Source organism: Podarcis liolepis (assembly GCF_965112155.1).
Source record: "Podarcis liolepis genome assembly, chromosome: 13".
In the NCBI taxonomy this organism is placed as follows: domain Eukaryota; kingdom Metazoa; phylum Chordata; class Lepidosauria; order Squamata; family Lacertidae; genus Podarcis; species Podarcis liolepis.
This window is the reverse complement of record NC_139573.1, coordinates 18,034,179-18,051,451: the sequence shown is the minus strand read 5'-3', so window position 1 is coordinate 18,051,451 and position 17,273 is coordinate 18,034,179. Positions and strand designations below refer to the sequence as shown.

The window sequence follows — 17,273 nt, the reverse complement described above, 5'->3', positions numbered from 1 at the left end:
AAGGTATGTGCAGAGTGTCTAGGATTTTATCTGGCCACAGTTGTGCTAAAGCACACTATTTGCTACAGCCCTGTTGCAGAAGCCTGAAAACCTTTATTTGTATATTGCGCTTCTAGTCTTTCTTGATTATAGCAACAAGATCCCAAAAGAAGAAGAAATGCCTGTGTGTGTGTGTGTGTGTGTGTGTGTGTGTGTGTGAGAAGAAATGGGGGAGGGGCCATTAGCAACCTGGCTGCCGCAAAGATGATGCCTATGCCTGTTATCTTGCTGAAGGAAGGCACAGAAACTTCTCATTGGATCCCTCAGCTTGTGAGTAACATCAATGCCTGCCAAGTCATTGCAGAGGCCAGCCAGACCTCTCGGCCCTCGGGGCATGGACAAGCTCATTGATGATGACAGAGGCAAAGCGATAATAATAATAATAATAATATTTTATTTATATCCCGCCCTCCCCAGCTGAAGCCAGGCTCAGAGCGGCTAACAACAGTAAAGTAATACAACATTCTAAAATCATTTCATTCTAAAATCAGTTCAAATCAGATTAATGGCAACCATTGGGCCAGAGTTCTGTGAGGATTACCAAAGCAGGGGGGTCAGACTGTGCCTTGGCTAAAGGCCTGGTGGAACAGCTCTGTCTTGCAGGCCCTGCGGAAAGATGTCAAGTCCCGCAGGGCCCTAGTCTCTTGTGACAGAGCGTTCCACCAGATTGGAGCCGCAGCCAAAAAATCCCTGGCTCTGGTTGAGGCCAGCCTAACCTCCCTGTGGCCCGGGACCTCCAAGATGTTTTTGTTTGAAGACCATAAGGTCCTCCGTGCAACATACGAGGAGAGGCGGTCCCTTAGGTACGAGGGTCCTAGGCCATATAGGGCTTTAAAGGTTAAAACCATTTCTAATGATGGCGCCACTATCCTGAAGTTTCTCGATGTGGTACACCCTGCTGCATAGGACACTGCCAAATCATGGGATGCCGAGGTTGGCGATGGCACCACTTCAGTTACACTTCTAGCTGCTGAATTCCGAAAGCAAATCAAGCCCTATGTGGAAGAAGGGCTGCACCCCCAGATCATCATCACTGCCTTCCACACTGCAACCCAGCTGGCAGCGAATAAGATCAAGAAGATTGCCGTTAAGATCAAGAAGACTGACCGAGAGGCGCTGCAGAGCCTGCTGAAGAAGTGTGCAAGCACAGCCTTGAGCTCAAAGCCGATTTCCCACCAGAAAGAGTTCTTTGCCAAGGTGGTGGTGGATGCCATCATGATGCTGGACGAGCTGCTGCAGATCACAATGATTGGGATCAAGAAGGTGCAGGGAGGAGCCCTTGGTGGATTCCCAACCGGTGGCAGGAGTTGCCTTCAAGAAGACCTTCTCTTATGCTGGCTTTGAGAAGTATGAGCCCGAGAAGTATGAGTCCCCCAATATCAATCTGGAGCTCAAGGCGGAGAAGGACAATGCTGAAGTCAGAGTCCACACTGTGCAGGATTACCAGGCCATCGTGGACGCCGAGTGGCACATCTTGTAGGATGGGCTTGACAAGCTCCACAAGTCAGGGGCCAAAGTCATCCTCTCCAAGCTTCCAACTGGTGGCGTGGCTACCCAGTACTTTGCTGACCGGGACATGTTCTGTGCTGGCCGAGTGCCTGAAGAAGATCTCAAGAGGACCATGAGGGCCTGTGGTGGATCTATCCATACCAGTGTAAATTCCCTGACTGATTATTTCCTCAGGCATTGTGACCTCTTTGAGGAGACAGGTACAACTTCTTCACAGACTGCCCAAAGGCTAAGGCCTGCATGATAATCCTGCGTGGAGGATGGAGCAGTTCATTGAGGAGACGGCGCATCCTCTCCACGATGCCATCATGATTGGTAGGAGAGCAATCAATGATGACTCTGTTGTTGCTGGTGCTGGAGCTATAGAGACGGAGATCTCCAAGTACCTCCCAGACTATTCCAGGACCATTCCTGGAAACTATCAACAACTCTCCCAAGCTTCTTCCCCATGGCAAAACACAAACTAGAATTCCACCTCCCCACTCCACAAAAACCCTGAATAATATGCCACACAAAGAAACACAAGTGAACTCAGTCATCTGCAAGAATGTGTAACTATTTTAATGCAGGACTTCAAACTCTTCTCCAATATTGTGTATGGAGAAAGATTTAGGAAAAGCTAGCGAAATGAATGAGATTTCCCCCTATTACTGATGTTGTGAGAGACAAGGCAGGAATTGGATGCTTTGGGCAATAAATAGATGTGTCTGGCAGAGCTCAGGGAGCTTACGCTATTTTCTTTCTTAAGACAAGCTTTCGTTTTCCTCTGTGCTTTTTGGTGTCAGCAGAGGCTGAGCGTAGCTGAGAGGCAAGCCAACATGTTTCCCAAGGTGGGTGTGTTGCTTGTTGCCACCAGTCCCCACCCTCCCTGGGCACATTCCTGTGCAGCAACAAGCAGCAAGTGACAATATAAGTTTCTAGCTGTGGCTTCTGCTTTGCATTTGCTGATACTGAACTCTTCCCCAGAACTGCTGATATGTACACAGTAAGGTTTGAGGTTGGTTTCCAATCAACACATGTACATAAGCAGCTTGAGTAAGGAACTTAAGTTCGCACATCCTTGTTTCACACAATGAGCTTTTAAACCATCCCGACTGACACATCTGCCACCAGAAGCCCAGGGAGCATTCAGCTATCCAGGCTAAAACTACTTTTTGTGTTCAAGCATGATGTCCTCGTGCCAATACACCAGCGAGCCGAGAGAGTCAGTATTTTGCTATATCGGGGAATTTCGGTGTGTGCAATTAAAGTGGATTAAAGGGCTCTGTCACCGTAAAGCAACGAATCCACTTTAAAATAAACACTTTCTGTAGCTATTAAGGTGACAGGGAAATGCACTGACAAGTGTGTCATGAATGAATGGCTTATAAGATGATGTATAAATGCTTGCAAGCAAATAAAGATGAATGCCCTATAAACAGATGATCGGGAGGAGTCCTACACACTATGACTGGAGAGGTTTTCACACCCCAAATGATGGGAATGCATGATGTGTGGGACTGCCTTTGAAGAATGTTCAGAAGCTGCAATTGGTACAAAAATACAGTGGCTTGATTGCTACCTGGAACCAGGCAAACAGGGCCAGCCCACAGCAGACAGGTTACAGCCTGATGTTCTATATAGATCACATACAACCCCCATTTTTAAACAGCTGTATTGGTTGCCAAGTTTATTTCTAGCCCAATCAAATCAGGGCTTGTCCACACTTCCTCTTGCCCTGTGCTCAGAAACCACGGGTCCAAGTGGTTTTGCCTTTGCCCTTCCTCCTTCCCCTGCAAAACTTGCTCTTTAGCGATGAATTGGAACAAACAGCAATTCGCGGAAAACCTGATTGCCATTTGCTCCCTGGGAAAGCAACAGGAGAAAATGGAAGTGTGGGTTTAAATACCTAAATGACTTAGGCCCCAAATGTCTGAAAAACTGCCTCCTTTCCTACAGATGCTCTTGGGTGTTAAGATCAGCAGAGGGAGCCCTCTTGGCAGTTTCACCACACTCGGGGGCTCAGGGGTGGGGGTTCGAGAGAGACCATTATCTGTGGCAGCTCCTAGGTTGTGGGGTTCCCTCCCCACAGAGGTACGTCTGAAGACACACCGTTGCCCTGGCCTTTGACATCTGAGATATAAATTTTCAGTAACCAATGAAATGTGATTTGAAGCTTTGAAATGTGATTTGAAGCTTTTTAGTCCAAAAGTGTACAAAAGATGGGCTTCACAGCCCACTTTTTGTTCTTTTGCTAGGTACCACTCTTGCTGCAAACCACTCTTGCTGCCATGCAGAACTGCCAAGCCTAACTCAGTTATTTTGCTGTGCTTTCTCTTCACTTGGTCCTCTGAGTCCCCACTTGTTGCTTCAAAAGTTATTTTTGGGCACCGTCAATTATTTTAATTGACTTACTTCTTCTTGCATCTATGCCATGTCCATGTGTGTTGGTTCAATCATGGTTAGAATTAATTAGCTAATTCTCTCCAACCAAATAAAGGTGTACATTTTGTTCCCCATCTGCCATAACAGATATGCATTATTTCCTGAGTTATCCCCCATGTTAAATGTGTATATTTTGATTCACTGTATGTATCTTCAATAAGCACCCTCAGGTTAAGGTCCATGTGATAAATCTGCCAAGACACTCTGTTGCCAATGTCCAAAGAGCCTGATTCACAAGACTCTTAAGAGTGTGTGCATGAGAAACCTGTGTCTAGCTTGCTAACAATAAGCGGCTGGAACCAGGAACCAATTACAACCTCATCTCTGGTCTTCTACTTCCTGCAAGTTCATCCACCCATCCTACATGTCACATGTCCTTGCTCTCTCATGCCCCAACACTCTTATATGATCTTTAAAGTCAGAAAGAGATGTTAAAAACCAATTGCCACAGGCGTGATATAGCATTTAATCCCGCAAAGATTCATAATTAAGGAAAGTTAAATGACTGTGTTAACAACACTTACTAATGCTAAAACAGAAATGGACTGAAATCACCTTAGCAAAGGTGGAGTTAGGACTGGTCAGAGCAGACTCAATCCATGCTGAAGTGCCTTCTCCCAGACATGACACAGGAATACGACTGCCTTAATTTCATCTCTAGCCAAAGCCACCATTTCTGCCTCCTGCTCTGAGCTGAGTCAACCTCAGTGCTCGGATTCTATAGTGGTCCAGGGCTGAAGTCAACTTAGCCATTTGAACTGGAAGCCCCAATTCCTAGTCCCAGACGTTCAGGGCTCAGCTACCGCAAGAAAGTGGCAATACCGTTTGCACATGCTCAGAGGCATCCATTAACAGCTTGCATGTTTCAGTGCTGAACCTCAACCTTTTAAAAACAGGTTTCTCTAGCTGAGCCCTAACTCAGTCCTAAAGGCTGGGTTGCCCCACATCTACCACTATCATTATCCACTATTACCTTACACATCCCTGCCCTTAATCCACTGGACAATGCTGGTTCTTGAGATACTCCTCCTTTGCCATCCTGAATTCTTCAAGGATGCTTTGTTGCCCTGAGAAGTTAATGAATAAGAAGTGGCCAATGCACACAAACATAAACAGTCCAAGAAAGAGAGAAAGAACAACATAGGCACCCTCTCCTATGAATGGTTGTGGGAAACAAGATTCTGTGGCTGTGCTGCTGCCACAGAATTGTTGCCTAATTTCAGAGTCATGGTAGAGAGACTCTTGGGGCTGAAGAAAATCCAGTGGTCATCTGTTCCAATCCCTGGGCTCTAATACAGTACAGTGGTACCTTGGGTTACAGACGCTTCAGGTTACAGATGCTTCAGGTTACAGACTCCGCTAACCCAGAAATAGTATCTCGGGTTAAGAACTTTGCTTCAGGATGAGAACGGAAATCGTGCTCCGGTGGCATGGCGGCAGCGGGAGGCCCCATTAGCTATAGTAATAATAATAATAATAATTTATTATTTGTACCCCGCCCATCTGGCTGGGTTTCCCCAGCCACTCTGGGCGGCTTCCACAGAAACCAAAAAACACTAAAATATCATACATTAAAAGCTTCCCTGAATAGGGCTGCCTTAAGATGTCTTCTGAATGTCAGGTAGTTGTCCATCACCTTGACATCCGATGGGAGGGCATTCCACAGGGCGGGCGCCACCACCGAAAAGGCCCTCTGCCTGATTCCCTGTAGCTTCGCTTCTCGCAATGAGGGAACCGCCAGCAGGCCCTCGGCGCTGGACCTCAGCTAAAGTGGTACCTCAGGTTAAGATCAGTTTCAGGTTAGGAACGGACCTCCGGTACGAATTAAGTTCTTAACCTGTGGTACCACTGTATCTTCAGCACATCAGTTCCATTATAGATCAAGTCACATAATCCTAACTAGAACCACAAGATGCCACAAGAAGTAACAAGAAAAGTATAAGACAGTAAAGCTGCGTTTCTTATCTAGCCCTTCCTCCAAGGAGCTCAGGATAGGGTGCTTGATTCCCACCTCACAACAACCCTGTGAGGTAGAATTAGGCTGAGAGATAGGGCTTGGGCCCCATGTTTGCAAAGCGTGCTTTATGGCTCAGTAGGATTTGAACATAGGTCTCTCCCAACATTAGTCACCACCTCAGAGTAAATACTTGCTGCAGGAAACTTCAGCCATGCAAATTAAACAGTACAAGAGAAGGCAAAATAAAAACGTGAAATGACGCTGGAGAGCCACAACCAGACCAGAGCAGACAACTGGGTTGCACAGATGAATGGTCTCGCTCAGTACAGGACAGCTCTATATGCTCAAACTTATGCTTGGACGGCAATATGACAAAGCCACCATTCTCTGTCCACTGCCGCTATCTGACTAAGTGGGTTCTCCTTCGCCTACAGAAGGTTTTGCCCCAAGAAACAAGCCCAAGGAGTCTCAAGCCTTTTTTGCTGCCACAGATTAGCAACAAAACTATGACATCAATGAGAAGCAGGAAAGCAACGTAATCAGAATTTTGACACTGCGGAATTTGGGTCTCAGCAAATCCTGAGAAGGAGAAGTTCATTGCACAAACTAATTGTTCCTCTTGTTGGAATCTCCCCCCACCCCACCCCCCGGTAAATTACACACACTCAGGGGTGCATATAAACTTTCCCATGCCAGTAGTTACTTCATGCACCTGACAAAGAGGACTGTGCCTCATCAGAGCATATGCCACAATAAATATATTTATGTATTCAAGCAGTTTATCTATAACTTGACTACAATAGTCTCTAAGCGGTTTACAAAGATACAATACAAAAATTAAAGATCAGTTCAAACCATTGTGTTAAACTTCATTTAAAATGCTTGCTGCAATGGAAAAAGTACTCAGTATGCACTGGAAGAAGGACAATAGGAAAGTTTACTAACTTATTAAGGGGAGAAGGCACAAGCTGTTTTTGCTGCAACAGACTTAACATGGCTACCTCTCTCTGGCAGAAGACATTTGTGCCTATTTGCAAAAGCATGTTGAGGACTTTAGAAGTACAATAGATTCAAGTTCCACTCAGCCACAAATTCTGCTGGGTTATACTGTGTGTCAGCATAGCCACTAGCTCAGGGTTGTTGTGAGTGTATAAAGCTGCACCTTATACCAAATGGGCAATTGTACTTTATTCCAGTTTAATTTCACCTTCTTGTGCACAGGGTTACTCCCTTTGTGTAATACCCATTCAGCCTGGTATTGTCTTCTCTGACTGGCAATGACTCTTTGGGGTCTCAGAAAGCAGAGATATTTCCCATCACTTGCAGATGATCCTTTTTTTAAACTGGAGATGCCAGGGACTAAGCCTGGAATGTTCCAGAAGCAAAGCTGTCTGTCTATGACTGGACAATGGCCAGTTCCCATTCCCCTCCTCCTGAGAAATCCACACTGAAAAGTCTATTAAAGGTAAAGGTACCCCTGCCAGTACGGGCCAGTCGTGTCCAACTCTAGGGTTGCGCGCTCATCTCGCTCAAGAGGCCATGAGCCGGCACCGTCCGAAGACACTTCCGGGTCACGTGGCCAGCGTGACAAAGCTGCAGCTGGTGAGCCAGCACCAGCGCAGCACACAGAAACGCCGTTTACCTTCCCGCTATAAAGCAGTCCCTATTTATCTACTTGCACTTAGGGGTGCTTTCGAACTGCTAGGTGGGCAGGAGCTGGGACCGAAAGACGGGAGCTCACCCCGCCGCAGGGATTCGAACCGCCGACCTTACGATCAGCAAGTCCTAGGCACTGAGGTTTTACCCACAGCACCACCCGCGTCCCGAAAAGTCTATTACTAATATTAAACACCATATCCATATGCTGTGATGTTTTATCTGTGCCAAGAGGCAACTTCCCGAAAAACAAAAACACACAGCTGCCTGACAGTCACTTCCTGATCTGAAACCTTCTAAGCTCCTGCTTCCCGCAACGAGGGGAAAGCACTCTGCACAGGCTCAGGGGCACTCACTGTTACCAAAGCCCCACGCAGCGCAAGCCCCGCCCCGCCCCCAGCATACGTGCCAGGTTATGTGCTTTCTCTACTCCCTTCCCCGCCCCTTCTAAAAGTTCTGCAGTTCATTTGCATACTCTCCCCTCATTGGCTGAGCAGAAAGAGGAAGGAGCATAGGGGGAAAGCCCGCAGAGAGGAGGAGGGAGAGGGAAAAAAGGGGAGGAGACACCTTTGTTTCTCGGCTTTGGTTTGTAAACAAGAGGAAGTCTAGACTTCCAGCTGGAGCTTTTTCTGGGGGGCCACAGGTCTCTCTGTGGGGTGTCTCCCCCCACCCAAAATCCGCACCAGCACCCTCGCCCTGACCTAGACGGGCCTCGGGGAAGCCAAGGGGCTCCATCAAAGACGGGCTTCTTCGGCATTTGTCTTCTGCCAGGTGAGATTGGTGGAGGGTGGCTGGCGAAGTGGGCTCTGGAAGCAACATGCCACAATAAATTTGCTAGTCCTTAAAATGCCAAGAATCCCGGTTTTGCGCGCGCCGGGGAGTGTTTTCCTCTAATGGGAAATCGGGCTTTAGGGTGAGTGACTGCAGTGGGAGATTGTAAACACCTAATCGCGGTGCAATAATCCGACCGATACAAATAGGTTTGGTGAATAACAAGGGATGGAAGACATTCCAGCGGGTAATTAATTATTTTGCTCCTCCTTACAGCAGGCACCTGTAATATGTTTCCCCGCATTGTTTTAGCAGTGCCTGCCTGCACTTTGACCCACTACATAAATGATCTAGAATATGTTAGAAACAAAAGGGGGCATTTTTCCTAATGTAAAAGTATGCCCCCTGCTTGTACTGGATTTCAAAAGAGCTGTTACATACTAAAAAAAAAGAAAAGCCTCTACTGGGAAGGAAACGCTATACTGTATAGACAAAGGCTCTTAATTTTCAAGATCTTCTCATTTCAAGATCTTCTCAAATGGCACCCTTTTTTCAAGATCTTCTCAAATGGCACCCTTTTATCCTGTGTTGTTGTTGGCCCCTAGAATACACTGCCAGCGCAATATTGATTAGAGGCATGGTGCCAAATGGAATCCTAACTGTCTATGAGAACATGTAATTCTCTGTATTTCCCAGGAGCCAGGATGATGAGCTAGAGCCAAATAAAGGAAATTTCCTTTTTTCCAGCTTGAAATTTTGATATCTGACACGTTTTCAATTTGAATAGATCCCTCCTCATCACTACTTAGCCTTGAGATCAAATTTGACATCTTTCATATTGAGGGACATAAAGGTATGACACACACACACACACACAGAGAGAGAGAGAGAGAGAGAGAGAGAGAGAGAGAGAGAGAGTGTCTTCTGCCCATCACATTTTTATTTTATCATATTGTATTCATATTTTATCATACTGTATTCATGTTTCCATCATTACAAGTAATGGAAAAACATTTTGGCTGATTGGGTCTAATAGGGAAGTTTACCTAAAACTGGCAAACTTAGCAACAGTTGCCTACTTCTAACCTACTGAATGAAAATCACATTATTTTCATTTGTCAGAGAATCCAACTAGAAATTTCCCTTAATGAGTATTCAAGCCTTATGTTTATAAACTGCTACCAGACACCCCACTCTTTCCACCTTCCCTCCTTTTGCATACACATTACATGTTTTGTATTTAATGAATAAGGATATTATTAAATGTACATTTTGTACATTGGTAATATTTTGTAATAGATTTTTTGGGGGGTGGGAAGGCCTAGGCAGCAACCCTATACACACTTACCCAGAAGTAAGCCCCACTGAACTTAATGGGCTTCCTCCAAGTAAACAGGCACAGAACTGCATTGTAATATCTAACTTGGTTTACCCTCTCAGTCATGGCCCCTCCCTCTTTCCCGAGAGGCTCCTCCCCAGTATTCTGTTAACCCCTCCCTCCCTACTTCTTGAACCACACACTGTATAACATATTTTCATAAGAAACAGATAGCTTAAATATTGTATCCTACCCACATTCATGTCTTACTTTTCATTACTATAGAAAATATGAATGCAAGGTTTAAGGTCAAGCCCAAATTTAATGTGGAAACTGCCATCTTTGTCCTAAAAAGGAAGAGACCAAGGTCAAGACAGGCCAGGCCCTGGGATCGAATATACCTATTTACAAGGTTGCCATATTAAAGCACCTTAAGAAACTCCTCCTTCGCATTGTACTGCGTCTGCATGTAGTGGTCCATTGTTTTCTGCCATGTGAAAGAAAGTCCCCATTGTCTGATGAGGTCAATGTGTAAAGTGCATTATTATGGAAATTGAACCCTTGTTCATATCCTGAGCGCCTTTGATCATCAAAGTGGAACCTAGATTACTTTATTATCATTTGTATCTAGCAGATGGTCAACCACACATTTATCTGCTAAATAAAATGCCTACCTGTTAGCTAGTATTTTTCACTGCCCATGGGGCAATGCTGTATTTTGCACAGAAGAGGAACTAAATCACAGACTGCCCCTTTACCAACCATATGCTCTCCAGTAATGAGATAAACCTTTTTGTTTCGAATTTCTCTACAGTTTGGGGAAAATTTTCACAGAGAATTGGGGAGGGGGCCACAGAGGTTGTATCCCAGATGTAAAATAAAACCCCTTTCTTTTACCTCCCTTTTTTCATTCCTTTCAGTTTTGCCTCTACCACCTCTCCTCTCTTTACCATTTCCTCTTCAGTTGTTTGATCTCTGCGCACACACCTTGTTCCTCTGAGCCACTATTGTAGCACTTTTTTCTCTTCTTTTACCCCACCCCTAAACAAGGAAAAACACCGAATGTCTACTTATACAGGAGGTAGAGACCAGAGCAATACAGCAATTTGCAATAAGAGCAAAGAGGGGATGGGAAATCTGGAGGGCGCCGGGTCTTTTGCACCATAGAGTGACTCTAAATGTTGCTTCCCTTCAAAAAAAAAAAACCCCAACCTTCTCAATTCAACTCCCAGTATTATTTGTTTGCAAAGATGTGGAGCTACAGCCTCCATTTTCCCCAGCTCAGCATTCCCTTGCCTGGTTTGTTTCCTTTCAAGGAACCGCCTCTCTTTCCCTCCCCCATACCATGTTCCAGACTCACTCCCCCCCCCCCAGCCACTTCCCTTTGCAAAGCAAGCATCCCTCCCTCCCTTGCAAAGGGCTCTTCCTTTGCCTTCCTCCCCACTCCATTCCTCCAATGCACCATTCATTTAAGGCGCGTTATTTCTGCTGGCCTCCCCTCTCCCCGTCTGGTCCTTCCACCCCATTTATCCGCAGGCTGCTTTGTTTCTATATCTCCTTCTTCCACGTTCCAGCTGGAATTTTCTGTTTTCTCTGCCCTCTGGTTCTGCACCCATCTGCCTCTTCTACACCATTCCCTCCATACTGCACTTAAGCATGCTTATCTGTGGCTTCCATCCTTTCGGTTTGCATTTTTTTTGCAGCTCTTCTCCCCCGCCCCGTCTGCCTTGCCTCCTCACTGTCTGCATTCCTTAACAGCAATTCCTGTAGGTTCCTTAAGCACTCATCCACCGAGGGCATCATACCCACCTCTCACTCCCACCATCTTTTCACATCTGCACATTTTCTAGCATCCTTTGATCAGATCCCCACCCCACCCCCAACAAGGATTCCTTTTGTACATTTTCGCCTCCTTGTGCATCTGCCCTTATTTCGTACCCACCTCCCAAGATTTTCATAAAATTAATCATTTCAAGTCCAGTCTGCTTGGGGAGACATAAAGCAACCGACCACGGTAGGTGGTAAAGGTGAAGGGACCCCTGCCCATTAGGTCCAGTCGTGACTGACTCGGGGGTTGTGGCGCTCATCTCACTTTATTGGCCGAGGGAGCTGGCGTACAGTTTCCGGGTCATGTGGCCAGCATGACTAAGCCGCTTCTGGCGAACCAGAGCAGCGCACGGAAACGCCGTTTACTTTCCCACTGGAGCGGTACCTATTTATCTACTTGCACTTTGATGTGCTTTTGAACTGCTAGATTGGCAGGAGCAGGGATCAAGAAACGGGAGCTCACTCCGTCGTCGTGGGGATTCGAACCGCCGACCTTCTGATCGGCAAGCCCTAGGCTCTGTAGTTTAACCCACAGCGCCACCCGACATCTCTAAAACAGGGACTTAGGTACACACGACCAAAGGGAAAGCAGAACACGTAGAAAGGTGGTCGATTTGTTTAAATTCTTTGACAATGTGCCAGAAACTCCCAGATCTCTTGGTGAAGGCTGGTAGGAAGGAAGAGAATGGAAAGCCAGGAATTCCTGGGTCCTGGCAGTCGCACCCAGGGTTCCAGAGATTTTAGAAAGGCCACAAACGGAAGGCTCTTTGGAGAGGCACTGCTTGGAAGAGCTAGGACACCTGGGTTCTATTCCTGGTACTGCTGCTTCATCACGAGATGATCAGAGTTGACCTACATCCTGGGGTTAATTACAGGCTGAGCCTCCAGGAAGCTGCCTAGGGAGGGAAAGCACGTGGTACTGTTTTTGTTTAGACACCAGACCGGTTAGGCAGAACTTGGCTGGCTCCCAGGGCTAAGGAGAAGCAGGTCCCAGGCACCCTGACTTCCCTGCTGTTTCTCCCCTCCACTCACGAGCCTGTCCATACCTTGGTAACCCTTTTCTCATTGCTCCCTCTCTTTTAGGGCTTTCAGGGGGCTTCCTCCCGCCACCGCCCACACAGCTTCCCCTCTAGGGACTTCTTGTTCTTCACAACTCCCCTGAAGCTTCTCCCACTTGCGTGACCCCACCACAATGGTGAGGCTGTCCAAACCCAAAACTTTCCAAGCCTATCTGGACAACTGCCACCGACGCTACAGCTGCGTGCATTGCCGGGCACACCTGGCCAACCACGACGATCTCATCTCCAAGGTGAAAAGGGGTGGGGGGTGGGACAGTCCCTGGCACACTGCTATAGCGGGAGGGGGGCAGCTCTCAGCACCAGAGGGGTTGTTTTCCCTCCGTCAATTGGTTTACTACACTTGATCTTAGCCAAAAGGAGGAGGAAGGAAGAAGAGATAGCATAAAAGTTGGGGGGAAAGGGTCAGGAAACTAAAGGGAGTCCTACTCTGATTTGCTGATATTAGCCCCATCTCAATAATCAGACGGCAACCATGTATCTAGCATTTTTAGTGTGCCTTTACGATCTTTTATCTTTGCTTGTCCTCACAGCAACTGTGAGGGGGGGGGTCACTTGACAACAAAATCAAGAAACCGGGTAAAAACACATTAGCACAAGGAAGCATTCACATTTTGCAGTTGTCCAGGGCAGTGTGGATTTCCCAAGGCCACGTGCAAACTGTGGCAGGCACAGGATTTGAACTCTGGTCCCTTGGAGTGAATATTCTACCTGCTGCCGCAGCTCCAGCATGAGAAATCTCAGTCGAAACCCACAGCACTATATGCTCCATCCCTTCCACTGCCTAGAGCCCTGGAATTGGGCCAGGTTATTCTGGGGAAATCACCAAGGCTCACCTCCCAAGTGGGCCAGGCTATAGGCCTAGAAGCTTTTCCTTGGTGAGCAATTTATAAATGCTCCGTAAGGAAGGGGAGGGATTAGAAGACTTGCCAATTGCGAGATCATATCCTAGGGAGCTACAGTTCACAAGCAGGGACTATTTTAGACTTCCCCAGTGCTCAGAAGGAGAGGGCCACTGGTCAGAAGTGGAGAATGAAGGCAGAGAATGGGGAGAATTTAGGTGGGCAGCTTACAGGGAGTGGGGAGGGTATTGTCTTTCCTGAGCCTAACATTCAGCTGCCATCTCCACCCTCCTGTGCTTGAGATACTGCAAGGTCAACAAGTTTGAGCTGCTGGCTGATTAATCATTACACAGAATCCAGTGTGGAGAGGTGGGGTGTGCCTGAAAACAAGCCAGAGAACAAATAAGGAAATGCAGAAGGGAGCTGAGAAACCAGGGCTGAGGCTAAGGACCATCAGTTTGGGGGGGGGGGAGAGGTATGCAGCTGGAACAGAAGTCTGCTAGTTAGGGCTGCTAACACCACAAGACCACAAGAAGTCTGTTTATCTTTAAGGTGCCACGGGCCGCCTTTTGTGTTTGCTGTCATTTGTTTGCCGTAACTAACACCGTGTCTATCCCTCTGGGTATGTTCTCTTTTTTCAACCTGTTTTTTGTGTCTCTTGTCATTACAGTCTTTTCAAGGAAGCCAAGGTCGGGCATATTTATTCAACTCTGTGTGAGTATCACAGGAGGGGAGCAGCAAACATAAGGCATAAAACTATAAAAGACAGCTACATACAAGGTTGAAGCAGCCAGCAACAACCAACCCTAAACCTTTATGTGGTCTTAAAAGTGGCTGGGGAAACCCAGCCAGATGGACAGGGTATAAATAATAAATAATAATTATTATTATTATTATTATTATTACATTAAAATGTTAGGTCTACAAGCTTGTGCCCTCAGGTGTGATGCTTTTCAGCGGAAGAGTGCCCTTTTCCTTGTCTGGGGAGCATTTCCTTGTGTGAGTTCCCACTTATAGCTTGAAGAGACAGGTTTATGACTGTTCTCTCATTTCGCCATACATAGCGTGGGCTTGATCACTGGAAGTGCATCAGAAGCACAGGGCACAAGGTGGGGATAATACACTCACTTCCCCAACTCTTAAGGTCAGGAAGGCGGCTGGGTTTATACCATCAGAGGGGGCGGTTCGTGGCAAGCAGAACGGTGGGCCCTGGCCAATACCTGCCTAGATTGAGGCCCGTCACTGATCTAAAGACAAGGTGAAACTCAGACTAGGAAAGCATCAGGGGCTCCAACACCCTCTCTCTTTCCCCCCCTTGCAGGGTAAATGTTGGATGTGGCCCAGCAGAGGAGCGGGTGCTGCTGACAGGCCTGCACGCCGTGGCTGACATCTACTGCGAGAACTGCAAGACCACGCTTGGATGGAAATATGTGAGTCTCCCTTGGCATCCCCCACTCTCTTCTCCCCGAAAGACTCACGCGCTACCTTAAAGGAAGCTCACGCTTTCATTCTCTCGTTCTGCAGGAGCAAGCCTTCGAGACAAGCCAGAAGTACAAGGAGGGCAAGTACATCATTGAACTCAACCACATGATCAAGGATAACGGCTGGGATTGAAAGAAAGAAACAGAAACAGAACGGAACAAACGCTGCCACCTTTGGACAGCTACATATGTAAGGGGTGGAGTGCCAGAAATGACAATTTCCACAAGGCTTGCCTCTGCCTTCCTAACCAATGGGCTGCCATCCAAACCACCTTCAGGTGCACGGAAGCTGTGAAGGAAGCAGCGCTTCCGCCAGGAGGACATACTCGGGGCTCAGATATGTCGCCATCGTGTGGCAAGAAGTGGCAGCACACCAGGAGACACCTAGGCCAGGGGCAGTGTGCAAGAAGGGGTTTGGGGTGGGGTGGGGTTTGTTGTACAGAGGGAGTCTGCATTAAATCACACAGGCGGGGGGTGGGGGTGTACAGTGGGGCAGGGAAGGGGTGGGTTGTACAGTATTTGTGAGTTTGTGCGAGTATGTATTATATAAATAAAAGCATTGAAGTGATACCGTTTTTTTCCCTACGGTGGGGGGCGGTGTAGACTGCACTGTCTGCCTAGAAAGGGATGTACTGACGACTCCAGTCTTGAGTGTTCGTGGCCTTGTTTGTCCCTCGTTATTTATTTGTTTCTGGCATTTCTAACCACCCCACCTTTTTCTAAAGGCTGTATTCTTGGCAGGTTCCGTATGCCAAGAGCCAATAAGGGCAGCAGCAAAACAACAAATACATAACATGTAAGTGTTAGTGACTACTTCATTAGCCACACCTCCATGTAAATTGCATCACTTCACAAGGTCCCAGTGAGAGAGACAATGAGCTTTGAACAAAGGGAGGTTCTGGGAAAACAGGCAGCCATGCACCCAGCATACTGTGAGGCAGATTTCCATATTTTCCAAGCTATCCTTCCCAGGGATGGGAGAGGAGTCTTCATTTTAGTTTACACAGCCTTTAAGACAGCAGTAGTACCTGCACTAACCACACAGAGAGAGAGAGAGAAATCCGTTTCAAAGATCCAAGAGCAATGAGTCTCCTCCTTGGTGAAGAATTGGAAAACTCGGGTGCAAACTATGGTTTGCTCATCCTGCCCATTTTATCTGGGAGACTAGCTCAGCTATCACAGACAATTCATTTTGCAGGTTTCCTTCTGCACTAGGATGGTGTTCACCACGTCTCTTGGCAACAACCAAACCTACAGCATAATTTCAAAGAAGGTGGATTTTCCAAGTCCCAGACAATTCAACAGCTGAAGAATAAGAAGACCAGGAAGGAACTGAGAGGGAGATCAGCTAGCGAAGTTCCCCTTCTCTTCTCTGGTTATGAAGCAAGAGGATTTAGCAACTTCTCCTTCCCATCATGCCCCCCAAGCTACAAATTATATGCATAAGCGCTTGCATCTTCAAAGACGCCTCCTGACCCACTTCAACCACAATTCCTTTGTCCTAAATGGCACTGCTCAATAGCTCCCTCTGCTGCCCAGTGACAGAATTAGACCGCCAATTTTGCATTAACCCACATACAGTATCTGGCAATATGCAACTCTTATTGGAGCAGTTTTTGCAAACGGCAAATTTGGATTAAAATACTTGCGCCACACTATGAGGCATGTTCTTTTTACCCCCTAACATGAATTAGTTGCCACATCATACCTTTCTCTTGCCACAATAACTCAGGGGACAAAACGATTGCTTTCCTATTTTATTTAAGTATCTATGAAAGTGTTTTTAAAACTTAAGAACCAGCTCACTGGCCCAGAACAAAACCTATTCAGCCCAGTGTCCTGTCTCCCAACAGTGACTATCATGATGCTGCACCAGGTTTGCTCCCAGCATCCTCTCGTCAGCAATATACAGCCTTTGAATAAAATCACGGAACTGCAGAGTTGGGAGGGACACCAAGGGTCATCTAGTCCAACCCGCTGCAATACATGAATCATGCACACAGCTGTGCCTGGGTGCTAGCTTCTGGCACCACAGGTCTGGGAGTTCCATTTTAGAGAGCAAAAGATTTCCAGTTCCCCCAACACCCAACAACTGTGCATCTATAGAGAGGCTGCTGTCATCACCCTCCTGGATTCAACTGTCATTGGCACAGGGCAGGTGTGATTGCTATCCCAGCCCAGACAGATGGCTAGAACGACAGGCATTTAGGGTTGGGAGGCAAAGATAGAATTAATGATGAGATTCAAGCACGGATATATTTTTCCCCTCCCCCACCCCCAATAATCAGAAAGCTGTAATGGAATCTGCTTCACTTCATAGCAATCCTCAAAGCATATTAGTATCAGGAGCTACTACAAATGAACTGAGTTTTA

At 46.8% G+C, this 17,273-nt stretch overlaps 1 protein-coding gene and 1 pseudogene across 2 annotated transcripts; both read left to right on the top strand.

The window, feature by feature from the left end:
* Nucleotides 1-617: 617 nt before the first annotated feature.
* LOC310690405 (T-complex protein 1 subunit eta-like) lies at nt 618-5,412 on the top strand (annotated as a pseudogene). The gene has a single exon. The product of its transcript is annotated as a T-complex protein 1 subunit eta-like (transcript).
* Nucleotides 5,413-8,142: 2,730 nt separating this feature from the next.
* YPEL3 (yippee like 3) lies at nt 8,143-15,035 on the top strand. Its single transcript, XM_083469273.1, has 5 exons — nt 8,143-8,356; nt 12,585-12,810; nt 14,090-14,133; nt 14,741-14,849; nt 14,944-15,035. The coding sequence occupies exons 2-5, from the start codon at nt 12,694-12,696 to the stop codon at nt 15,031-15,033; spliced, it is 360 nt and encodes a 119-aa protein (XP_083325399.1). The 5' UTR covers nt 8,143-8,356; nt 12,585-12,693; the 3' UTR covers nt 15,034-15,035.
* Nucleotides 15,036-17,273: the final 2,238 nt, after the last annotated feature.

Bases quoted from the DNA above. Each gene is read 5' to 3' on its own strand.
- YPEL3 (XM_083469273.1), top strand. From the start codon at position 12,694: ATGGTGAGGCTGTCCAAACCCAAAACTTTCCAAGCCTATCTGGACAAC. The intron at 14,134-14,740 runs GTGAGTATCACA...CCCCCCTTGCAG, and splicing joins GCATATTTATTCAACTCTGT to GGTAAATGTTGGATGTGGCC. The intron at 14,850-14,943 runs GTGAGTCTCCCT...CTCGTTCTGCAG, and splicing joins CCACGCTTGGATGGAAATAT to GAGCAAGCCTTCGAGACAAG.